Genomic DNA, 25,797 nt, shown 5'->3' with positions numbered 1-25,797 from the left:
ACGTAAATGTAACACAACATCGAGCATCGAGTTAAAATGATGAAGGAATAAATTCAACTCAAAATATCTTCTCTGTATCTTTCATCTAACGAAATTTATTTATTTAATTGCAAAAATCAAGTCACCAACGGCTAATACTAGTAGCCAACTTTCAAGCGTGCTGACTGGGAACTCCGATATCAGATCTTAGCTGCACAGCACTTCTGAAAGCCTCCGATCACATTTACTTTTTCCTACCTCTTGTTGTTTTTTGAATCGATACGTCATCTAGTGTTAGAGACAATAGACAGTTTTATCAGATTCTTCTTTTCGCGTCGCCATTTTTAGAATTCACTTGAACATAAGGTCTTAAGTCAACTGCCGCATATCTTTGACACTAAATAAATTTTGTTTCCTGAAATGACGGCTTATGTAATTTTGTTATCCATATAACGGGAATCATAAAATGCATTCCGTGAGAAAAACTTCAACAAATTTCTACTATTGACACATATCTACTACAAACCTCGTCAATTCAAATAGATTGTAGCGTGTGGTACAATGGGTAATATAAACGAAATAAGTTAGTTAGTTACCTCCACATTAAGCACATTAAGTGAAACTAATTCTTCATTTTTCTAATTTGTTAAAACATCAGCGAGGTCCAGTAACTGTCACTGAAAACAACCCCTAAAAGTATGAAAGTCTGTATCTTATCACAGCTAATTAGTTTCGTATGGTAAAATACACAGACGACTGAATGACAATGACCTGAAGGGACTAAATGGAAGTGCGTTCAAAAACATGACAAACTTAAAGGAACTGTAAGTGATTCTATCAAAAGTGCATTGGAAGGAATTCCTCGTCCTCGAAAATAATTATATTTGAATTCTTCACTTTGGCTGGCTTTAATTAAACGTATGGTGATCTGTATTATGGGTTTTGATGTAAAATGAAACAGAAACAGATGAATAGAACTGGAGAGGTTCTGAAAAGGATAATAAAATATAAAATCTTTTGTCACCAAAGGATGACTAAACTCGCACGAGGCACCCCTTCTAAAAAGGTTTGTTACAGACGGGGTCGATCGAAATGTTTTCTGACGCAAAGTACTTTACATGCAAAAAAGAGATATTATTTTTTCTTTCATGGATCAAATTATGCAGTTGTTTGATAAAATTGCTCTCTAAAAATACAGCAGCACCTCCCTTTATTCTCTCCATCCTTCGTTGTTTATACTTTCCCTTAGCATCCTTTCCATCCAGTGGCTTGACAACAAGTCGGTAATATACTACTTTTATAAAACTAGATCGCATACAACATATATCTAGATGTGGCACAAAAGATCCAGTTTCTCTACCTCAATACAGGTGGTTGCAAGACAACAACATCACTGAATTACACCCTGAACTATTTCAAGGTCTAAAAAGTCTGAAAGAACTGTGAGTTATTTTCATACTAAGCTTTCCTCTAAAATTGACCCAATAACTGCCCAAAGTGTCTCAGCGATAATATCAGCGTTAACATCACAACTTATCATTGGTAGTGTAGGTCTGACATGGATTCTGCCAGTCACATACCCTTCTTTGTCAGTAGTTGGAGACACAAGGAAACATTTTCCTATGGCAGATTTCCTAATCGTAAATTATGTTTTTTCGTCGTAAAATTAAAATTTCTTATAATGGGAGTATAGCAATGGTACCGGTACGTATGATGCACGATCCTTCGCAGTAGATAGCGCTATTTATGCAATAGTGAAAATCAGACCTGAAAAAAATCAGGCCTGTACGGGATTCGAACCACTGATAGATAGCTTGGATAGCTTTATTAGGAAGTAAAATCATTGCAGTTCCCGGGCCGGCTGAAATACGACTTACTTTACAATGGAAATAAATTATCTCTTACTCTAAGATAACTACAATAAAAGCCGCAAAGTGTAATCTACAATAAAATACAATAAGAGAAGTATCAAAAAGCAAAATACAAATAATTAAGATAGCTACTAATAATTAAAACTGTTCGCCATGATAAATGTGTTTTTGAACCTAGTTTTCTTACAAATCGGTAGCTTGAGGTATCTCTGGCTGCGGGTGCGATAGGTGGACTCGTTGCGTGGAGGCAGCAGATCATGGAGCTTGTGGTTTTCCTCCCTTACAATCTGATCAAATAGAGCATCACACAAGATCTCCCTCTCGTACAGTGACGCAATGTCAAGAGCTACTAGAGCCTCAGCGTAGGATAAGCCAGGTTGAATCATCCGCAACGCGCGTTTTTGCAACCTTTCCATTTCATTGGACAGATATTGCGGCAAAGAATGATGAAAAACTGGGCACGCATATTCTAGTGCAGGGCGTATACATGTTGTATAGAAAAGTAGCATATTCTCAGATGGAACTTTAGCGCGCTTTAGCTGTTTTAGGAAGTACATACGCTTCGGAGCCTTTTTGCATATAGATTCTACATGTGCGTTCCACCTGAGATTGTCCGAGACTATCACTCCTAACAACCTTGCGGATGAAACAACTTCGATTTGCTTGTCATTGATAGTAATATGATCAAACAGACTACCTGATCTGGACAATGATATTCTCAGCTCTTTACATTTAGACTCATTGAATTGGAAACCATCAACTTCTGACTGTCTTACAAGTTCATTTACACGTAATTGCATGTAGCTAGACTCATTCTTCAATACTGATTCGACAAGAGTGGTGTCATCAACGTATTTCCAAATAATTGTGTCTGCTACAGAAAGATTATTTATCATGATAAGGAACAGCCAGGGGCCCAATTTCGTCCCCTGTGGCACCCCTGCAGGAACAGCTTCCCACTCCGAGAAGCAATCGCGGCTCAGTTTTATCCTTTGCTTACGGTTCGTTAAAAAGTCCATAACCTCTGCGTTACTAGTGCAGCGCTCTACCAATTGAGCTAACAAACCAACTGGGAGCAGGCCGTTAAGTTGATTCGTAATAAAGCCGTGATGATAAATCAGATGCAATGAATATATGAAGTTCATATATTTTGAACTGCGGTATTAAATACGTATGATGCACGATCCTTCGCAGTAGATAGATAAATCACGGCTTTATTACGTAATAAAGCTGTGATGATAAATCATCACGGGTTTATTACGAGTCAACTTAACGGTCTGCTCCCAGTTGGCTTGTTAGCTCAATTGGTAGAGCGCTGCACTAGTAACGCAGAGGTCAGTGGTTCCAATCCCGTACTGGCCTGATTTTTTTCAGGTCTGATTCTCGCTATTGCATAAATAGCGCTTTTTACTGCGAAGGATCGTGCATCATACGTATTTAATACCGCAGTTCAAATATATGAACTTCATATATTCATTGCAAAGGTACCGGTCTCGCAAAAATGAAATTTTTGCACACATTCAAATCTCACAGCATTTTTTTTATGGGATATCTTTCTCTGTTTTGAGACATTCTGGTATTTTCTTAAATCATGACTTTGATTATTTCTTTTTCAATTCGTTGGAATAATCAGAAAGGGAGAGTCCGCGTTTACCAACAGTAGACAACAGTGTTAAGTGGGCGAAAAAATTTAAATAGTCAGCTGCCTCTTACCTTTTGCTAGAAATATTGAGTTATATATATATATAATTAGCGAAACCAACACAATAACTGTTGAAGATGCTCGTACTATAAGCCACACTTTGTACGCATATGGCATCACTCAGCCCTTTAAGTATTTTTGATGACCAACATCTGTATTCATTTTAAGTTACTTATAAATTTCAGATCGTAGACTTAATGACGATTTAATTTTCCTGTTTTGTCATCATCAGCTATCTGTCAAATAACAAGTTGAAGAGTCTGCCAGACGGAATTTTTAACAGCCTTTTCAAGCTGATACATCTGTGAGTGAAATGATTATTTAACAAAGGAGATAATTGGGAACAACCAAATGATCATTTTTGTGATATTGTTTACAAAAGCACAGCCCTCACGGCTCAAATAAACTGAAGTTTTCCAGCTTGACTTTGTGAATCTGACTCGATAAATCTGATTCGATGAAGAACAGAATGCTATTTTATGCAGTTGATGTGCTTTGTTAAGTAATGGTAAGATACTTGGGGGTTTAAATGTTCAAAAGCTCCAATTTTAATAGTAGCCTTAACAAGCACCTTGTTTTTTCTTTTTGCTGGATAAAGTATCAGTTTTTAACATATGATAACCATTAACCAACGGATGCGCAAGTGATAACACTGATAATGATACTAATAATAACAATAGTAATAATCATAGCAATGATGATAAAATAGTAATAGTAATAAAAACAGTAAGAAAAGGGGAAGCCACTACACAAGTAAACAACAGTTTTGAAAGTTCTTCTCCAAAAGCCACTGCAAAAGTAAAATTCTATGAAACACTTTAGCTGATAATTCTATTATTAGGGAATTCCTTGTAACTGTGGTGATTTTTTCAGGGATTTGTCAAACAATGAACTCAGAAATCTGCCACCGCACATCTTCAGAAACATTACAGCGGTAGAATTTCTGTGAGTAAGATTCTCATGGACATAAAAGATTGAAGATTAATTTTTAAGGATTTTCTTGAAAACTTCAAATGCGGTAAATATAACAGCTTCCTAGTTTATGACAACTCTAATAATAATCTACTTTTAGATGGCAGACGTTTTTGTCTCCTTTATACGTTGTATGTTATGTTGTTGTACTGGAGGATCAAACTACCCCAATAAGTTTGTAATTTGTAACAGGAAATGGATCATAAATCATTTTTCAAATTCAGCTTAAACAATAGACCTTCTTAAGGCGCTTGGGAATAAACTTAGAAGTTTTCGATTTTACCCTTGAGAGCATTATACTTATGTCTGATGTTTTTCTTTGAAGATAAAGAGCTATTTTATTGGGAAAAGAAATGCCATTGCCTTGCCTGAACTACAGTAGTGACTAAAAAACAGTGTTAAAGATATCACTCCACAGGTTCACCTGCGTATATCAATCTAAGGTTTCCTTCTCTCTTTTTTCAGGAAAATAGACTACAACAAAATTGAGAGGCTTCATGAAGATCAGTTCCAGGGCTTGGTAAATTTGTCCGAACTGTAAGTACACTCAGAGTTAAAACATTGTCCCAAGATGATCTGATTCGCAAACCACATAGCCCCTCAACAGCTCTTTCAAATTTATCAACTCAGTTGATAAAAACAAAATTACAACATTATTGTAATGTTAACTCCAACATCGCTTAAATGTAATGTGCAACACCCAATTGAAATCACATTATGTTACTAAAATTATGTATTTATCTTTTATTCCTTTCACCTGTTTAAGATATCTCTCGGAGAACAAAATTGAGGCTTTGCCAGATAAAATTTTCGAGGGCGTCAAAAACCTCAATGCTCTGTGAGTACGGTTAATTACAAAGAAAAAAACATGCTAGGATGTTTGAAGTGATGGGGAGAGTGTAATAGAAGCATTTAAAATCTGAGATCTTACTTTAAAAATTTGAATATGAAGTAGAATAGACAGTGCAAAAAGAACTGCTTATTTAAACATACTTTTAGTGAGCAAGGGTGGATATTAGTGAAATGCAAACTCACATAGTTGAGAACCAGCTAGTTTTACAGCCATTCAATGTAATTTTATGAGGAAAATGACATTTGTAAGAAACTGTCTACCTACTAATTGTAAGTGATTATGTTCTTTATTTCAGCGATATCTTCGGCAATGAAATACAAAACGTTTCCATCACGACTTTCAGCTATACTCATAAATTGCGATTTTTGTAAGTTCACGGCAAATTACAGATGCTTATCTAGACACCAAAACTTTTCTATTCCTTTTCTTTTAACGGTCTATTTGAACATTAATATGTACTTATTGACGAGTTCGGTCGAACCGGAAGGAACAATATTTGCCTCAATAGAGCCAATTATTTCCCAGTCCAGCCCGACCTCACTCTGTCAATAAGCATTTTATCACATGACCTCTGACTAATTAAGTTTTAAAAAATACCAAAAATTTTGTTTCAACTTAAATAGGACTCAATAGACCAGCGCGCGAGGGAAGTCATAAAACAAATTTCGAAGTGAAAACTTTTCCTTTCTTTTTCGAGTCGAAACAAGGAACTCACAGTTCATTGGAAATCTTGACTTATTTGTTCTTGTTTGTTCGCGGCTGTCACTCGTTTTTTGAAACAACATCGAACAATGACGCCGTGTAAGTGCACTAAGTGTCGGTCGGCTTTTTCATCTTTCAATATGGTTTTCTTTGGGGATTGCACGAGTGGGGCCGGACGGTTCATTTGATAACATAAATTCTATTCTTAGAAAAACATTTTTTGGAAAAAGTCAAATATATTTTGTCAAGCGAATTACGATATAAAACGACTTAATGTTTGATTAATTATTACTCAAAACTGCAGGTTCATACATTACAACCTGATGGCTGAGCTCCCTAAAGGATTTTTCACCCGGCAGTTGACGCACATTATCAGAGTGTAAGACTCGGTCCTTAAAAATGATTTCCTTCAACCACATATTTTTTTAATTAACAGCCTATATTATCAATCAGTTAAAAATTATTAATTCGCATTCAGATCATTAACGTTTAATATTTCCATAGGAAATCAATTATTTTCCCATCATTTTATGTCTGCATATGCTTGTTATTAATGTTCAGCGATGTAATAATGAAGTATAATTTTTTTTCCTTCCAGAACTTTGGACACCAACCTAATGTGCTGCCACCTCGATCTTTTCAGGGAGGATGCCGATTGCGAATATTCTTTCAATGACAACTTCGCAAGCTGTCACTCCATGTTCCGTAACCCTGCTCCAAGGAGAAGTCTGTGGGCTGTGGGTCTTCTGTCGCTGTTTGGGTCCATATTTGTTGTTGGGTGGCAGTATTTTTTCCCTGATAACAATCTGGTCCAGTCTATCATGTTGGTGAATCTGGGTATCTCAGATGGTATCATGGGTATTTACCTTATCACTGTAGGTATAAAAGACCTACAATGGTCAGGAGGATACTACCTGCATGACTATGAGTGGCGCACCGGTTGGTTTTGTCATTTCAATGGGGCCATGTCTGTCTTTTCAAGTGAGGTGTCAGTTATGATGATTTCTCTGATTGCATGGGACAGGCTTAAGAACATCGTTTTTCCCTACACTTTTGCAAAAATTACACCGAGGCAGACTCGTATAATGTGCGCAGTCATCTGGCTGGTGGGAGGCGTTATGGCATTCCTTCCCTTGTCTGGGATGCGCTATTTTGGTGACTGGTATTATGGCAAAAACGTAGTGTGCCTGCCCCTGCAGCTTTCCCCGCAATTACAAAAAGGCTGGGAATACTCCACTTCCATATTTATCTTTTTGAATTTTTCTCTTTTTATCTTCATAATGGTGGCTTACATTGCCATCTTGTTGAAATCATGGTCGTCAAGTAAACAGCTCGGAGCACATGGAACTATTCGTGAAATACGAGCAAGAGCACAAAGTGCCCAGGCCAAAAGAGAAAGAGCACTTGCCAAAAGAGTCTTCTTCATTATTTTGACCGATTTCCTGTGTTGGATACCAATCATTGGTATCGGCATCAAGTCGCACGTCGAGAAAACATTTGATCCGCCTGGTGATCTGGCAGTATGGATTGCAGTGTTCGCTCTGCCGATCAATTCAGCTGTCAACCCACTGCTGTATACGCTTTCTACTCCACAGGTAACAGGTTTATTTTTTATTTCTTTTAAATAGGGCATACTGCCATGTTCAAATCTGCTTTCGTGTCAGAGCAGGCTGACAACTTAATGTTGTAACTGTGACGGTTGACATAAAAAACAAGAATGAAAAAGAGTTGATTTTGACCACGTAGACCAACTTAAATATAATAGAGATTATTCAAGAGTTTCACACTAGCTATGACATAAATTTCTGATGTGTAGGTGCAAGCTATACTGAAACCAAAACTGAGGAAGCTGTGGTCCAATGTCCGATCTTTTTTCAACAGAGGACAAAATCAAGACGGTACAGTTTTATGTTCCATTTTAAAATACTATGATAACAATAATGGTGCTCCACACCTCGACATAAACAAACTTTAAAGTTTAACAATTTTTGTACAAGTTTTCAAATTTTTTTTGCGTCTAAGGCTTTAGAAAGGGATAGGAGTGCAAATGCTTTCAAATGGTAAAAACTGAGGTATTTTTTAATTTTATATTTTGATTAACTGAGCCAATTATCAAAATGAGAAAAATGGGATTGTAATGAAGAACACGAGGAGCTAAAGCACAAACAGGCAAGAAAAGCAATCAAGGGAGTGACTCTGAATTCAAGGGTAGAAATAGGGGCAAAGCAAGTTTCATGTGGGGGAGGGGGCTTCGCTGGTAGAAATCCTTATTTCAGTTCAATTTAGCTCGATTTACGGAGATTGGTATCCCCAAAACTATGTTCTAGGAATGTTGATGCAAATTGATGCCATTTACCAAACCCCTTTTAATAAAAATATGAGCGGACATTTGTAAGTTACTATCAAAATATAAAGCGATAATTTTCTGTCTTCAGTTTCAAGGTAAAGATACAAATCTGAATTGTAGAATGTTTTTCATTGTAATAACTGTTTGGAAAAGCCTGACAGTGACTTATTCTCTGGAGAGATCAAGACAGATTTATTGTTGTTGTTTAAAGCAGAAAATGATCAGCAGGGACATTTCGGAAATGGAGGTGCACATGCAAACAACGAGGAGGGTACAGATATAGTTCTTCTCAATTTAATTACATTCGAAATATTCCCTGTCTTCTTCAGCAACCTTTTTCATTGTCACTTATCTATACTTTCTTCTCTTCCCTTTTATAATCTTGTTTTTTTTTTCGCCTATTTTTTAGATATGATAGCTTTAGATAGCTTTAGATAGCTTTATTAGGGAGTAAAGTCATTGCAACCCCCGGGCCGGCTGAAATACGACTTACTTTACAATGGAAATAAATTATCTCTTACTCTAAGATAACTACAATAAAAGCTACAAAGTGTAATCTACAATAAAATACAATAAAAAATAAATAATAATTTTTTTTGCCCATAGGAGAACATATTGAAATGCAAGAAATAGAATACCACGAAATCCCAGTAGAGGAAGTCCCTGAATTGCCTGATCCGCAACTAGGTCAGTACTCCATCTGTGTACTTATATTCAAACAGCACTTTGCAAAAATTAAATTAAAACAATCAAATGGGAAACATACCAAGGAAATTATTCCACTCGAAAAATTTGCAACCTTGATACTGATGTTGATGGTTATGCCGGGATTGACTTTGTAGCAGTCAACTTCCTTGGCAGGTAGATTTAGCCTAATTAACTAAATTTGCCAGAATATTTGCAAATTCAATTTGAAATACCTAGAGCGAAACCACGGCATTCCTTTCCTGTTCTGATACATTCTTTATGTGCGTTTTAAGAGAGAAAAGATTGACAAAGGGTTTTCCCACCTGACATAAATGTGATGAGCTTTGGTGTTATCACTTTTGGTTGATAACTGCATGGAGAACATGAACATGAACATGAAGTTCACCTAGCTTTATATTTTTCTTTAGATAACACTAAAAATTCTGGTGACAGTCTTCCTAAGAACGTTCTACCCTCCTACCCTTGAGATCTCCCTACCTTTCCCTTAGTAACCTGCATAGTGTACCCTTCGTACCCACATACGACACAGCCGTAGGAAACGAATGATACGTCTAGATTCATAATTATTATACATTGCTGTCACCATCTGTCTTCTCATTGGCTAAATGCCTAAAGTTAATTCTGGGAAACAGCACAACCTACAGATTATTCACTAATCTGTACCTACAGATTAGTGAATAATCTGTAGGTAGCGTGCGCAATATATGATTTCCGATGGAGCGATGTTAAGTTCACGGACAGCGAAGTAAGAATGGCTTCTAGATTCGCATCATCGACCCAGCGAGAAATTGAGAAATTACTTGAAGATAAAGATTCGGAAAATACTAAAAGATCGAAAAAAGTGGCGAATGTATAATAAAACAGTTATTGGATGAGGTTTTTGTTATATCCGGAATAATCAAGTTCTTGGTTAGTGTTATCAGCCTCAGCCTTCGGCTTCGGTTGATAACACTTACCTCTACCTTGGTTATTCCGGAGATCATAAAAACCTCATCCAATAATTGTTTATAATTATTCTCTTTTGAGTTGTTGGTTTTATTATATGATAAATAACTCTAACTTAAAAATATTCCTTAACTTTGTCGACAGCAATGGAAGAAGCCTGTAGAGGGGATGAAAGTGCATCTTCCTCAGGTATTATTACTTGTTAATTGAAATAAAACTCACAATCTTGCAGATGTAAACATAGGCTGTGTAATATAACAAGTTTGTATCCATCGAGAACTCAGCTAATTCATCGCGATGTCTAGAGCTTTGGTGCAAATTTTTTACGCTTGCACGCGTCCAGCTCTGAATGTAAAGCTAACAGTTAACTTGAACAAAAGTACGTGCGGTCTTCTTTTTAATAACTGGATTACTTAGTAATATATTCATCAATCAATAAATAGTAGAATACATATATCTTAGTAGACGTTTTGTTGTGTAGTATAGTTAGTATTTAAACGGTTGTGTCTTATTTTGACGAGCCCGTAGGGCGAGTCAAAATATAAATAACGAGTAAAAATACTCAGCGATACGAAATAGCAAAACGTCCAATATGTTATTTATAATCCAACACGCCAAATTTTTATTTCAGCGCGGCGAACTTTGGGGATATTCATTTACGGGGAGTGCGTGACAGAAGTATGCCTAGCGGAACGGAATTGGCGCTTTGTCGTTTTGCAGTTCTATTTTCTTCAACAAATGCTGAAATATCATTGTCGTCTAACTGCTTTTCTTCGGTCGATTTATCTAATAAACTTGAATCAATATTTGCTAGCTATTCCGACTCTTCGTCGTCAGAAAAATGAATTAAATTGTAACTTCAATCCAATTCGTCGCTTGCGCGATTCCAGAAAACCTGTCTAACCGGTTCTCTGAAATACGAATACCGCGTTATTTCTACTCTACGGAGTGTAGCTGGATAATAAACAAGAATATTACCGCATGTATAATGCATTGGTATAGTAATATACTTAAGTAGAAAACACGAACCAAAAGCATCATGTGATGGTTTACTCTACTTGTTCCTTGAAACAGATTATGACGATGATTTTGACATCCGATCAGCCACTAAAAAGACTGTAAAAGGTATAAGGCCATTTTAATTTTCATTCATTTTGAAGGAGAGTATACTATCTTACAGAACATTAAATTAAGGAATGCTATGTACCACCCAAAGTATTGAATGGTACTACCAAGCTGGTGCATGGAATCTTTGACTGTACTGTTTCTTTTTCCGTCATACAAACAAGATCGGTATTCCGTATTACTAAGGTCATAATCACCAATCAAATCACGGATTCTAAGTCTGTCTCATGAATGAGTTCATGGGAGTAGGTTGGTATTTCCTTCCTTTCTTACTGAACCTAACGGATCAGCGCAATCGAAAAACCTCTTATTGGCAAGTTTGCGGTTGTCAGAGAAAATTGCCAGTTATACTGACGAAGTAAAGGAAATTGCATAAAACTAGTAGCATGCATGTCAAAGGTGCTCATAAATAATGTCTTCTTAGGAAATGAGCAACACTTGGTTAAAACCTTCAAAGGATCAATTTCAGTGTGGCTGAATTAAAGCAAAATAATAGCCCATTTACCAACTACTCTTAGCCTCATTTTCAAAACGAGTCCTCGTGCTCAACCATTTTTGTGAAAATGAGTTTACTTTGCATGTGAATGGAAGCTTATTATCATATTAAAGGATTAGCACGAGGACTCGTTTTGAAAATGAGGCCAAGGGTAATTCGCAAATGGTCTATTGTATGAGTATGTTGTAAAATCTGAGGCTCGTCGGTGCATGTTGCATGGAGCTGTTCTTGTTCTCGTAACAAATTACCTTATATTGGTACGGAGTTATGTTTATATCTACTTGTTAGCAAGACTCGAGTAAGTTGAGTAATTAACTTTTGAGCCTCTACGAAACAAACAGCAATTTAGTCAAATGAAAGGTGCTCTTTATATTGCTGCAGTTACTGTTCACCATGGAGAAAGCCAGTACCGACGAAGAAGACAAAAAGAAGGTAATTAATTGTTCACTATTTATGTAAGTAGGAGTGTCTACAGACCAATAAAAGGCTCTGATGTTGATAACTTACCTAGTTCTATGAAAGTTCTAGTTTACATTGAATTAAAAACCCTTTTTTATGACGGACAGGAGTTGTAGGTGTAACCTATAGCTACTGATACAACATTCAAAATATATCGCGATTATAAGGCGTTTTATCGGTAGAACCCTAATTTACACGATATAAAGAAACATGAGGTTCAAGGCCATTAGAAAAAAAATTCTGAGGGAAAGCGAATACCAGCTTGATCTTTAGTTATTTTTTATTATTATTATTTTTTTTTTTGTTTTTTTTTTTGGTTAACGCTTTGAAAATGTTACCGGGGTAGGTCAAGGGTATGCACCCTTCGCACTTATCCAGGACGAGAGGTAACAGAGACAAAAGTTATGAAGGAAATTGCTGGCCCTTCAACAAAGATTTTAAGAAGTGATAGTAGTTAACAGCTGACTGTTTAAACACTCCAAAACTAATGTTATGCTCCGGTGCCCCACCCAGAGTTCTCGATAATTTCAGTGAGTGTAAGAAATCAAATGTAAATAATTCAGTTATTGTAGTATATTTTAAACCTATTGGTGCAGTTCAAGAAGGAAAAAGTACGCCTGAGCCTGGAAAACCCACTATCGAATGTACAAAATAATGAATTGATTTTTTGAACTCCTAATTGCTTAAGATATGTCGCCTTTACTCTCGCTAACTGTGCATGCTGTTTATGAACTTGGCAGCTTGCTAACTGGGCCAATTTGCTTGCCTAAAAGTGGGCAACGGGTTTACTACGTAGACCGCTTCATATCTTTATTTGGCAGGAATTGTGTTAGCCTACACAGTGACTGTGAGAGTCCATATGACATTATGACATAAGTCCAAAACATAACCTTGAAGGCATTCATACTTTATTCTAACTTTGCTTTCATACAGCTGGCGAATCTAAGGAGCAGGTGGGAAGCGAAGAGATTGCAGGGCCCAGTGACAAAGGTAAAGGAGAGAAAATGATTTTTGACTGGTCACTCAAGGGATTGAGCCACTTTCTAGGCTATCGATGCCTCACTTTTACTTAGGTAGTCACTGGAAAAATTCTATTGGAGATATTGGTTAAAGATTAATGACTTTTTAAAAACGCTTAACTAAAACGAAATATTACTGTGTAATGCTGTAGTATTCTATCAAATGAATCATTCTCTGAAGAAGCTTAAAAAAGAAGGTAATAACTGACTATCTCTGTAAGTAGAGGTGTCTAACACCGATGGGCCGTTCTGATGTTCAAATTTGTCTAGTTCCTTTAAAGTACTATTTTATTTGGAATCAATTATTATGGTGGATCTACAGACAGAAAACAGAAGTGACTGAAGGCTAGGGTACTTGCAAGAGCTCTTCTTAAATGATGGACAGTCATCGTCAGTGTAACTTACACCTGTTGATACAACAGCTGAAATATATAGCAATTATGGCTGGTCTAAATGAGCACAATACCTAACTATTCATACCATCTGAATACTTTCGATATAAAGTAGTTCTAGAAAAACGAGTGTTGCATTTATTTGCACCTTCATTGAAAGTTTTTCATGATATTAATGACTAACTACATGTATACCAGTTTGTTAGTTTTTAATTTGATAGCGGGCAGTGGACCGGGTCATCTATAAACACCCTAGTAACTAGTTGAAGACATGTGTTAGCCTACGCAGTGACAGTGACAACAGTTCTCAATGAAATCCTATACAACTTTATAACAACTTTACTTTCGCAAAGCTGGTGAATGTGAGGAGCAGGTGGAGAAAGAAGAGATTCCAGGGCCTAGCGGCGAAGGTAAAAGAGAGAATAGTTTTGATAACTCACTCGAGATGCCAAGGCACCCTGTCAATTATTGAAGAATCTCTTTTATCCTATAAGTCACTGGGAAAGCTATAGTGGAGAATTTTCCAAACACATTCATAAAACGAAAGAATTGGTTCAAGATTGGATAACGCAAGACTGAACGACTGAGGGCTCATGTCCTTTTCATCAAATAAAGAATTTTATTGAAAGAGGTTTAAGAAGAAAAGTAGGTAATAGTTGACCACTTATGTAAAGGGTTTGAAGGTTCTAATCAGATCTAAATAATTGAATTAACACAATCTATTCTAAATCTATTTACGCAGGTGATGGAGAAAGTAATCCGGAACCTAAAGAGCCAACTGGGAAAGGTAAAAAAATGATTCGCTTCTCAGGAACTTTACATTGTCCAACATATCTTGCATTTATTCCCGAATACAGGACAAGCTTTTTCGTAACTTAACATCCAGCTGAGCCAATTTTCTGGCTTGATAGCGGGCAATGAGTCAGATGTATATCAAGGCTTCCGGATCTATATGAAGGCATTTGTGTTAGCCAACGCAGTGACAATGGCTGTAATTCCGAATGAAATCCTTAAAGGAACTCATAATTCATTCTAATGAACAACTTTGTTTTGACGCAGCTGGTGAACCTGAGGAGCAGATGGAGAGTGAAGAGATTCCAGTGTCTAGTGACCAAGGTAAAGAAGATAGAGAGAGTGGTTCTTGATTAGTCCTTAGGAGGTTAAGGCGCTATCTTGATATTATCGAATATTCAGGTGATGTGCTGTCCCTTGTGATCCACCCACAATTCTCGCTCACTTTGCAATATTACAAGTATTCAAATGAACATAATTTAATAAGTACAATTTCTTTTTCAATCGAACTCGTGCAGGTCAAGAAGGTGAAAGTAAGCCTGCACACAAAAGGCCAACTGAGGAAGGTAAAGACAATGAGATGCTTTTTAGAAACACATTTTAATACGCTGTATAACATGTGTTATGAGCTTCACAAGTAATTGAGTCAATTTGCTGGCTTAATAGCAGGCCATGGGTGGGTTTGTTCTGCAGACCACTTATTTACATTCATTTGCCAGCGCACAGAAGAACCGTGACTGCAATTATGCAAACTTGTAATTGATAACTTTCTTTTCACACAGCTGGTGAGTCTGAAGAGCAAGTAACATGTGAAGAGATCCCAGTGCCCAGTGACAAAGGTAAAGGTGATTGCTGTTTTGATTAGGTATTTAAGATATCAAGGCATTTTGTGAGTTCTTGATGCATCTTTTTTAACTTGGTAATCACTGGATAAATTCTGGTGGAAAATTGGTTAAAGGTCTAATAATTTTTTTAAGGCGCTTAATAGAGACAATATTGAACGATTAAGTACTAAAGTAATTTTTTGAATACATCATTTCTGAATTTGAAGAAGAAGAGAATGCGCTTGAGCCGAACATGGACGTCGCAGAGGAAGGTAACTCTGCTTATAAATTAACCAACATATAATAATTGTGGTCAAAAAGCTGCTTGGTGGCTATTGGGCTGCACTGAGGAGTTCTCTTGTTCCATATGGTTATAAGTTCATACTTGCGTGTGGTCCTTAATTTACTAACCAGCTTACTGATTGACAATCTGGTCAACTAACTAACTAGCCAGCTGACCAATAAGCTGTGAGATTAAATTAACTAGCTGAGCTGTAGCTGAGTGACAAAGGCTGACTATCTGGCAGATTGTCCGCCTGACCAGTGGGCATGGTTTTAGACTAACTGATTTATATTATGGCTTCCTGGACGAAGGTGCTTATTATACCGGTTAACGGACTGCCGGCTCGGTAGATGAAGCAACCAAATGATCAATGAATAGGTTTTGTTTTCAATAATTAGTGTGCTTTTTCTCTTTGTCTCAGACGCTTAACAAGAGCCAAAAGCATTACCATTAGTATGGACACCTCGAGGGCTACAGAACAATTAAGAGATTCAAGGAAAAGGAAAAAATAGTTCTTGAGTAGGAATCTATAGGTACTGTCTGTGGCGATATCTCAGTCAGAAAATCTGTTTTTAGTCTCTTTTTCTTTAATCAGTTTAATGTTTACATTAGTTAGTAAGCTTGTTGTCTGATCTCTTCCTTATATGGTTACATAGGTAGGATATCTAAGTAGGCGTATAGTGGCAGTCTATCTTCGCTTCGTTTTATGTTTGTTTTTTGTTTGGTTGTATGTTTGTTTGTATGTTTGTTTGTTTGTTTTTGTCAATTGTAACATTTTGTTCTGTATGTTTTTTGTTTGTTTTTTTTTTTTAGGTTTTTTGTCACTTGTAATATATATGTCCACCTGATATTCAAGTCTATTACTCTTAGCATGTTTCTATAGACAATAGTTCTTAGACCACATTCAAACCTAATGGATAAAGGGGGAACACAACGATATCACGGGTGAAGCCAGCCTAAAATCCTGTACAGCTGGTCCTACAATTTTTTTTCGCCTGTTTGACTCTTAAAACATAACTCTTGCAAATTTTGAAACAAAAATTGAACTTTCTCATGGTACAGGCTTGCAACAAGCCGAAAAGCTGGCTACGCTCCAACTTTAATAAGACATTTCAGTCTGCATGCTGATCTATCCATTGAAGTTATTCCCTTTTATCAGTAATAATATAGCTGAGTAAATGTTTTAGTTAGAAATGTTCCACTGGTTTTAAAACTGTTTGGCTCATTACCATGGTAATTTTTTAGCTTGTTCAGAGCTTGTTCAAAGTATAAAAGGGATTCGATGTCATGATTACTTTCCTTCCACACTTCTATCTCAGCTTTTCTCAAAACTGCGATTTGATAATAGGACATGAATCATAGCTGACCGAAGCAAATGTTTAATTAGCGCTTAAATTAAGTTGCGAAAGTTCAGTTTCAATTGTATCTCTAGTTTAGAAAACAGACAAGCAAATATTGAACCAACACCTAGAATTTAATTGGGGGAAATCCGTTAAATCAATTATCAGAAATTTTAGCGGCAGTATAACAATGATCTAAAAGCTCATTTTAAGAATGTTTTTTGACTCGTTTGAGAGAAAGCATCTATGAGAGGAACAACTCAGACACATGTACGGGTCAAGACTATCTCAGAATTTTACTTCTCTCTTTTCCCAATTTTTCTGCTTGATACCAAATTTAGATCAATACATCTAATATTGAAAAGGACAAAAAGGGTTAATAGTGCGATAACAATAGTAGAACATTAACGCGCTTTAATAAGAATTATCAGAGGTTTATCAATAAAACAAAGATTTAGATAGCTCATATCTAGAATTTTGTTGAACTCGTTTAAGAGTAATTCGCTCTCAGATTGCGTTTTAATTGTCGAGAACGATGAAGCAGCTAACATTTGACAAGAAAGGCTTAGGCAAGTGTACCGGTCAAAACATCATTCACTAGATATTTGGTAGCAGGCTGGTAATCTAAATAGTTCATTACTTACAGGCTACGTTTCAAATTTTTTCATTTCATAGCTATCTTTAGTTGAAAAATACAAATTAAGGTAAAAATGCAGAAAAATTAAAATACTTACTGGTAAAGACGTTACTTACGAAAGATTTGGTAGATATAAAATGACCTAAGTAGCCAATTTCTTTCATTTTTGTAACTCTCATGAGAACATTATAATGGTAGTTAAAGGTAGAGTGACGTCATTTTCGCAATGTTTCGACATTTTTCATAAGCGCTGATTATAAAAAAAAAAAAAACAAAAACAGAGAAAGATGTTTGGGTAACAAGTAACAACAACAATTTGAATAGTTCATTTCCACACCTGGCATGAGAGATTTTTACGCTATTTAAATCAAATTATGCTAAATGAATAAAACCTATGAAAGTATACAAAAAGAGGAGAAAAACAGGAAAATACAATCGTCGGTTGTTACAGATTTTTTTATAGAATACAAATGATCTAAATAGCCCATTTCTAGAATTTTTAGAACTCGTTTACGAACATTGTAGTCATTGGAAGTTACAGTGACGTCTGTCACTTTTTTAACATTATTCGTCATTATTATTATTATTATTAATAGGTATTTGGGAGCGTTTTCAAGCCTAATTTTGTGGTTTATTTATTTCATTTTTTAACTCATATCGAAAATTCTAGTTCATTGTTCTATGTGGTATTCAAACTGTTTAAAAGCTTTGTTCAAATGTGTTCATCAAACATGACTTTTACAGTAAGAATATCTTTGAAGCAAAAGTGGCATCTAGAGGAAAATGATACCGAGTTAAGATTTATTGTAAAACGAAGCCTTCAATAAAACATCTGAAAGACCTTACACATGAGTCCGTTCATGGTTTACCCTTTGGGAAGTTTGTAAGTCTCGCTTCAGTTTCATTCACAGTATGGATTATGTGTAACAATGGCCTGTCTGAAGTAAACTGATACAAAAATTATTTCTGTATCTCTTGTCCTAAGCGAGCCTTGATCGCACTGGGTGAGGGGGTAGGTAAATGGCCTTGAATTATCATAATGTCGAACAATCGTTTTAATAAATTATTCAGTTTGAATGTTTCTTAATTCGAATAAAAGGCGTCGCCTCTCTTCTCCGAGCCCAACAACCGCTTTGCCTTTAAAGAGAACAAAAAAAAAAAAAAAAAAGCCATGAAAAGGTTATTTCACAAATTTAATTCCTTCGGAACACAACTACATCAATCTATTTTTTTATAATGACACATTCCAATAAATTTAAAGGCGCAAATGTTTATTTGTTTGAAAATGGATACTTCAGCAGCTAACCTGTTTTTGTACACATAATTACAAGTACAACATTCATTTAAAAACATATTCGAACATAAATTCTCTTCAAATTCTCAGTTCTTTTCTGTATAAATTGGTGGGGAAAGCTAAGCTTTGAACTCCACCTCAAGACAGAGGTTTTAGCACTTTAATTCGTACTTTTCACATGACTGTAGAATAGCACGGTATGAGTTTGGTTCTTTAGCGCGTATTGTCGACTACGACGCCTTTGCGCTTTTACGAACGAGTAGAGAAAGACCGAGTGTGGCTGAGACGCAGTTTCTGAATTACTTTATACCACTTCAATGAAAGTATTGTGGCCGTTGCTAGAAATGGAGTCCAACTGCAGAAATGGTAACAGAGCTGAAGAACGTATGCGCACGCGCTAGATTTTCCCGCAGGAAAACTGATTTTGAGTCGTTTGCCTTGTTGATTTTCAATTCTGTTGCTTCTAGGCGTCGTTTTCCTTGCCGCTTTTGTTTTACAGAAAACTTCAAAAACTTTGTACACTTCTTAAATATTTTCCAAAATAAATTTTCTCGTTTAAAACTTTGGAAATAGGAAAATGTCTTCGACGACAACAAAATGCCTTGGTTTCAAATGTTAGCTCCTCTTTCTTTCCGCAAATTTCGCTAAATTTTAAACCACGTATGCTTGAGCCCGCGTTGTTGACCGCGTACCTTTGACGTAACATTTCGTTATTAAGCTCTGTCATGAAAGGTAAGTTACACCGGAGAGGTTCGAGTGGTAACGCCTGATGAAGACGTATTTTAGTCTGAACTATTTATATTTACAGACGTCAGCAAGACAGGGTACACCCAGAGCTATACAAATAACAATAGTTTTCTTCAAAATTTAAAATTACATTGTCTCGGCTGAAACAATACCTTACTAGATGAACTTTGCAAGATAAACAAGTTAAATATAAATCAGAGCTGGTACAAATCTTCACTATAGTTTCGAATGAAGCGGCTATAATTGTGAGTCACTTTTGTACGTAAGATTATTTTCTTCCGGTTTTTGCTCTACCAATATATATATATATATATGTATATAAAGTGTGACTTGATTTTCGTAGAACAGTGCTCAATACATAGAAGTAGAGCGAAGTATATATTGTGGTAGGAAAAAGACAAGTAAACTACAAGTTCATCCCTACAAGCCTGCTTCGTGGTCGCCCACTCATCAGGGGACGTGGGCGACCACGAAACAGGCTTGTAGGGATGAACTTGTAGTTTACTTGTCTTTTTCCTACCACAATATATACTTTGCTCTACTTCTATGTATTGAGCACTGTTCTACGAAAATCAAGTCACACTTTATATATATATATATATATATATATATATATATATATATAGTAGCAAATGGACTACTCAAGTGACGCACATATGGATTTTAATACAGCCTGTTTCGTAGACCAACAAAAGTTGATCCACTCATCAGTTAAACTCCATACACACTGAGGCATCGTGACGGTTAACTCTAACTCAGCAACGCGATTACATGACATTGTTTAAAAAAATTCAAATTTTGAAAACCGCGCGCGCGCCGATAACAGCGTTAAGAATACCTGAGAATATATTTTCGCCGATGTCTACAATTGGATATTATTTCACTTCGCTTGTTTAAAGAGGCTTCATGTGGATAAGACAAGATAATAAATTTCTCAGTGAGGCATAAATTGCAACGTTTTGTGGCATTGGAATATGATCTAGCCCTAGCAATAATTTTCCATGAAATCGAATAGTCTTCCCTCTTCTCCTTTAGTTTCCACAGGTACTTGCTCAGCTCTGTGTCATTTCGCTGTCTCTCGTGGTTGAACGACATTTGGTGGTTGCGCCATCTAGTCTTAAAATCTGTCGCTGTTAGGCCAACGTACGTTTCAGTTTCTTCCCTGGTATCGACTGTGGCTTGGTAGACGACTTCGCTTTGCAAACATTCCCCTCCTAAAGGGCATTCGTTTTCGTTCCTGCAGTTGCACAATCTTTGTGGCTTTGTTATGCCCGTCTATGATCTGTTTCATATTTGGTGTGCACGAGTAGCTCAGTTTAATGGTGTTTCTATTGAAAATTTTCCTCAGTTTGTGGGTGACTGGAAAGCACTTGTCAATAAGGTTAATGAACGCTCTGCCAATGTTGGTCTCTACGTTTCTGTTGAATGGTGGGTTAAACCAAATTATGTTTCTTCGCCTTTTGGTTTGGTATTGCGGTCGGTGCAGTTCCGGTTCAGTGAAGTGCAGCTTGTATGTGTAGCCACTCTTGTGTAACGCGTCTTGGTAGTCTTGCCCAAAACAACCTTAGAATTACCATCGAGGCAAACAAGTAAATCATCAACTTTCTCGATATAACGCTTGACCTGATAACCGGCAGATTCGGACCCTATTCCAAACCAGCAACTACCCATCTATACGTACACAGCAAGTCTAACCACCCACCTTGCATACTACGAAACATCCCCGAAGCAGTTAATAAAAGACTTTCTGAAATCTCTTCTGACGAAGACATGTTTAACAAAGCCGCACCTCCCTACCAAGACGCACCTCCCTACCAAGACGATAACTTGAACTCCCGATGACTCGAACCTTTTTCCATTTCCCTTGAAGATTCGAATGGAATTCGAATGTAGTGGGATTTTCAAAAGACAAGACAAGAAAGGATAAAATGCAACCTGATATATGGAAAGACGAGACGTAGAGAACTTTCTATGCTCACATGAAATAAACAACTATAAGAAATCACCGCTTTGCGAACTGTCAGTGGATTATGAACCAAGTGTTAATGAAACCATTATTGTCTGAGACTTTCGATAAGCAAAAGACGAGAAAATGCTGTAGAATAAAGAATAGAAGAATAAAGTGTAAGCACTTGATTTTAAGTCCAGAAATGTTCTTGAAACTATATGGAACTGTTTCATATGTTCCCAAAGATTTTTAAGCTTTCAAGTACGAGTCCTCTTTAATAGAAAGCTCTCTGTTCTCGATATTGGTACTCTTCTGCTTCTTATAGCTGGACTCCTCTTTTTGTATACTCCTATTCTTCTATACTCCTAACTCTAGCCTTTTTACAAGTTTTCCCATGTTAGAGAGTAATCGATAAGTGAAGCGGCATCACACAGCGTCGATCTCTAAACTCCATACAACAAATCGAAACAGGGTTAGGTCAATAACCCGTAGGGCACTCCTTAATTTACCTGTTGTTGCATCTTTGTGGTATGGAAGTCAAACGTACTTGCTTGCTTGTTAAACTTGCAAAAGAAGGGGAACTCAGATTTTATAGGCGCGTAATGATGTTTAAAGGACGATGCCACTAAAAAGAGAAGTAAACATTGTAACTACTGTTAACTTATCACCGTCGGTTAAGGCTCTTCAATTCGCAGCCAGCCTCTGATCACGAGTCTACAGAAGGCGTTCACAGTAAAGGAGTCCTGGTTCGCCGACGATGTGGGTGGGGAAGGCTCTACTACAGAAATCAAGAGATAGTGGGGCATGCTGGATACCTTGGGTCTAGAGTTTGGCTACGTTTCAAACGAATGCTGGATTATCGCAAAGCCATACAGGAAAGAAAGTGTGGAAGAAGTATTTAAGGAAATTAAACTAACGTTAACATAAGAAAGGAAGGGCGCGGTGATAAACTCGCGAGAGTGTCTAGAGAAATCAGTTAGTGAGAAGATGTCTGATTGGGTCAGTGAAGTAGTTGAATTCGCAGATTACCCTCAAGCCATCGAACACTGCCCGACAGCCAGGATCTACTATAGGTACTGGAGAGTGCAAGATCTCAGGTACTTATTCTGTGATAAATGAACACAGGTGTTATCACTTAGATAACGACATCTTTGAGATCCCAATCCGCCTGGGAGGCCAAGTCGGAAAGCAAGTCGGGAGTACATTTCTGCAGTCAAAGTGACCACCTCCCTCGTGAATCATATCACATCTCAAACGCACCAGCTACAAGATGAGTCTTTAGTTAAGTCGGCACCAAACGCAGCCATTCGCGAAAGAGCAGAAGAACCACTAGACAGGACAGAGAGGAGAAAGGCGAAGGCACCACTAAAGATCAGGCCACCAACAAGAATGCTATTGTCTCTCGCGACATATATTTACAGTGCCCTGTTTATCAATAAGCGCAACAACTTGCATGCAACAATTTGCATGAAACATAGGAGTAACTTTTCCTTATGCTGACTGGGGTTTCGCGAACAGTTCATCGGATTGTTCGCCCTTCTTCGATAATGGTTATAGAAACTGCGCAAAACGAGCTTTATGTGAATTTGTTTATAGAAACCTCTTCTACAAAGTACACATACCGGCAAATAGCCACGGCAACTAGTTTGTGATTAAAACTGGAAAAAGTTGGCGCAGGTAGGCGATTTATAACCATTTTCCCTATTGTTTCGCTCTCTTTAATTTTCAAATTTACCGCCGATGGACTTAAAAAAGTACCTGCATGTGTCGTCGCATTCTACGCGATGCGAACGCAAGACCAGACAGTTGCAAAAGGGTAGGTAGTGTGGCTGACAGTACTTTATCCCCGAGAATTGGGCTTTAACATAAATACACAGGAATTCCGTGATGCTGAAGAGCTATCGAAATATTCACTCCACATTTGTATGTGAGGCAGTTTTAACGCTAGACTACCCCATGATTTGTAAACGAGAAGGATTTTTCACACAAAGAGATGATGTTCCGAGAGACCTGGTAGCTGAGCTCTTGAGTGCGGTATACGGCGATGTTGAAGTTGATCCCATCTTTCAAGACATCAGTGAAGCACAGCTGATCAGAGGAGCTGACAAAGCACAAGGCACAAAGTTGGACCCTCACACAAGTGCTATCTTCAAACACCAACGATTGGCATTCTCTGATGTCAGGGTATGCCACCCAAATGCCGAATCACATAAGAACATAGAGCCAGATCTAAAGAATGCATATGAATGAAAAGAATAGCCAGTACTCAAGGAGAGTCCTCGAAATTGAGCACTAATCCTTCGCACCCTTAATATTTACCACGCTTGGCCAAATGAGCCTCGCGGAGCTGATAGCTTTAAAGAAGGGAGAGCGATATGCTCTCTTTTGCTCTTTGAAGAATCGCCCTCATCTGCTTGAAAGGTTCAAGAGTAAACGAGGAGATTCCCCAACGATGAAGAGAATGCTCATTTTCACGTCTAGACAACAGAGTTAGCAATTCGATCGTGAAATTTTAGGTTTTAAGTCCAGAAATATTCTTCAAAGTTTTCACTAGAGCACCAGGCAGTCGTGACACATTCCATCTCCCCTATTTCAGTGAAAATTTGCCAGTTTTCAAGGGATCCGGACCCAAAACCTTAAAATGACAAACTAGTTTCTGTTTTGGTTTCTTCCGGGGGGAAGATGGATCATCCCCCGGTTCTTGTAGGTTTTCACTAAAAAACGCCTCAAGAAAGGTCAGATGTAATAAGCCCTTACTGCAACTTAATTTAACAATTTAACAAATTACTCTGACGGTTTGCATACACATTGGTACATCCTTAATAAACATACGATACAATTTTTAATCGATTTCATTGACAACTTGTCAATCAGCAGAGGTGAATAAACTGGTGTGCTTTTAATATTTTCGATTCACTCAAATATTTGGTAACTGAGGTAAGACAAATATTTATAACCTTAAGTCGCAGTGAACAGGCCACAACAGACAAACTCCATATCGCTTATATCTAAACCTAATCGATGCTATCAAGACGCCTAAAACATTGTCATCGAATATGCTTAAAAAGGCGAAAGGAATGTACTTTTAAAATAATTCATTTGTAGAAAAAAAGATTACAAACCCATCAAAATAAATTTGGGCTTACGTTTGACAATGGAAGGGTCTCTTAAAATATTAGCTCAAATGACCTTACAAACTAAGAAACCGTTTTTTACTCCGAATCGGAGTAGACTTTTGTAAGTAAACATTCACTATCAATTACTTTGCAAGAAAGACAAAAAAGTCATTCTTACGCTACACAAGAAAATGATAATCAGTTTTATTTCGACACTACTTTCTAAATCTAATAATTTAATTCAAACTTGAACGAATTAAACCATTGAAAAAAAGAAAAAAGACAAACAGAAAACAAAGTAAAAACAAAAACAAGGGGGAAAAATAAAAGGAAACGAAGTCTTATTCCTCAACCTAACTGTTTCATTGGTAACTAGTTTGAGTTAATTTCATTCTTTCATCGTTAAACAAGAACTCATTGTAAACAGCATTTTCGTTGCGTCGCCTGGTTTCTCCATGGCTTCGCCATGAATACGTTCAAAATGCATTAAAACTCTAACAAGGTGGTGTTTCCCATGAATGAGAAGAAATATTCAATAAACAGGGAAAAACTGCGACGATTTCCAAGCTATTCTTTGTAGAATTGTGAAGAAAAGTGACAGTGACACAAATTTCAGAAACAAATTATTTAGGTAGCTGCAATATTTGAAAGAGGAATCAATAGACACGATATTTTACTGGAATGGAATAATGATGAAGTTTAATCGCCCATGTAGATTCATTTTAGTATCATCTTAGTTGTTGTATTTATAGTTATCCTCTGTTTGTGCTTATTGTATAACTCTCAAAGAAGATAATTTCGCTTTCCTTGAAACCAAAAAACTTTTGTTGGCGATCTTTAAAGAGCCAAGTTTAGGATATTCGAGAAAAAAATTTAACGTTGAAATCTCATTGCAACGACCGCTAAGTCGCTTCTGAAACACAACTAAACGGGACGACGTTCACGACCCAGTTTATTATCAGTATTTTGCTGGGCGTGCTGTTGTCAACAGACGTTCCCTTCCCCTTGCTAGCTAAATCACCCTAATAACTTCTCAACAAGCTTTTTCACTGAGTTTTAGTCCAATTTAAGCTGACTCTGGACCAAGGTACGGCGACACAACCTTGACAAATATGATGTCACAAGCCGATAGCGGCACCAGCGGATCGGTTCCAAGCCTCAAACACCGCAGAAATCTTATCTTCACGTCTAATGCTTCAGTTCTTCCGAGGCTAGATCTTTGTAGAGATCTAGCAAAGAATTGCAA

General features: G+C 37.0%; 1 protein-coding gene and 4 long non-coding RNA genes across 5 annotated transcripts; all 5 read left to right on the top strand.

The window, feature by feature from the left end:
- Positions 1 to 731: 731 nt before the first annotated feature.
- LOC148739874 (uncharacterized) lies at positions 732 to 3,855 on the top strand. The gene is made up of 3 exons (XR_015997335.1): positions 732 to 803; positions 1,350 to 1,421; positions 3,785 to 3,855. It is a non-coding gene; the product is annotated as an uncharacterized LOC148739874 (long non-coding RNA).
- A 311-nt stretch (positions 3,856 to 4,166) lies between these two features.
- Positions 4,167 to 9,600, top strand: LOC148739873 (G protein-coupled receptor GRL101-like). Its single transcript, XM_088749588.1, has 10 exons — positions 4,167 to 4,195; positions 4,426 to 4,497; positions 4,990 to 5,061; positions 5,291 to 5,362; positions 5,673 to 5,744; positions 6,384 to 6,458; positions 6,678 to 7,674; positions 8,547 to 8,697; positions 9,033 to 9,113; positions 9,542 to 9,600. Exons 1-10 carry the CDS (start codon positions 4,167 to 4,169, stop codon positions 9,598 to 9,600), a joined length of 1,680 nt encoding a protein of 559 aa, XP_088605714.1.
- Positions 9,601 to 11,150: 1,550 nt separating this feature from the next.
- LOC148739872 (uncharacterized) lies at positions 11,151 to 13,152 on the top strand. The gene is made up of 3 exons (XR_015997334.1): positions 11,151 to 11,204; positions 12,082 to 12,132; positions 13,093 to 13,152. It is a non-coding gene; the product is annotated as an uncharacterized LOC148739872 (long non-coding RNA).
- Positions 13,153 to 13,793: 641 nt separating this feature from the next.
- On the top strand, positions 13,794 to 14,928 carry LOC148739871 (uncharacterized). Its single transcript, XR_015996308.1, has 4 exons — positions 13,794 to 13,980; positions 14,313 to 14,357; positions 14,630 to 14,686; positions 14,881 to 14,928. It is a non-coding gene; the product is annotated as an uncharacterized LOC148739871 (long non-coding RNA).
- A 214-nt stretch (positions 14,929 to 15,142) lies between these two features.
- On the top strand, positions 15,143 to 18,291 carry LOC148739870 (uncharacterized). Its single transcript, XR_015997333.1, has 3 exons — positions 15,143 to 15,201; positions 15,414 to 15,458; positions 15,891 to 18,291. It is a non-coding gene; the product is annotated as an uncharacterized LOC148739870 (long non-coding RNA).
- Positions 18,292 to 25,797: the final 7,506 nt, after the last annotated feature.

This window comes from Stylophora pistillata, chromosome 2, assembly GCF_964205215.1.
Source record: "Stylophora pistillata chromosome 2, jaStyPist1.2, whole genome shotgun sequence".
Classification (NCBI taxonomy): domain Eukaryota; kingdom Metazoa; phylum Cnidaria; class Anthozoa; order Scleractinia; family Pocilloporidae; genus Stylophora; species Stylophora pistillata.
This window is presented reverse-complemented; position numbering and strand designations above follow the sequence as displayed.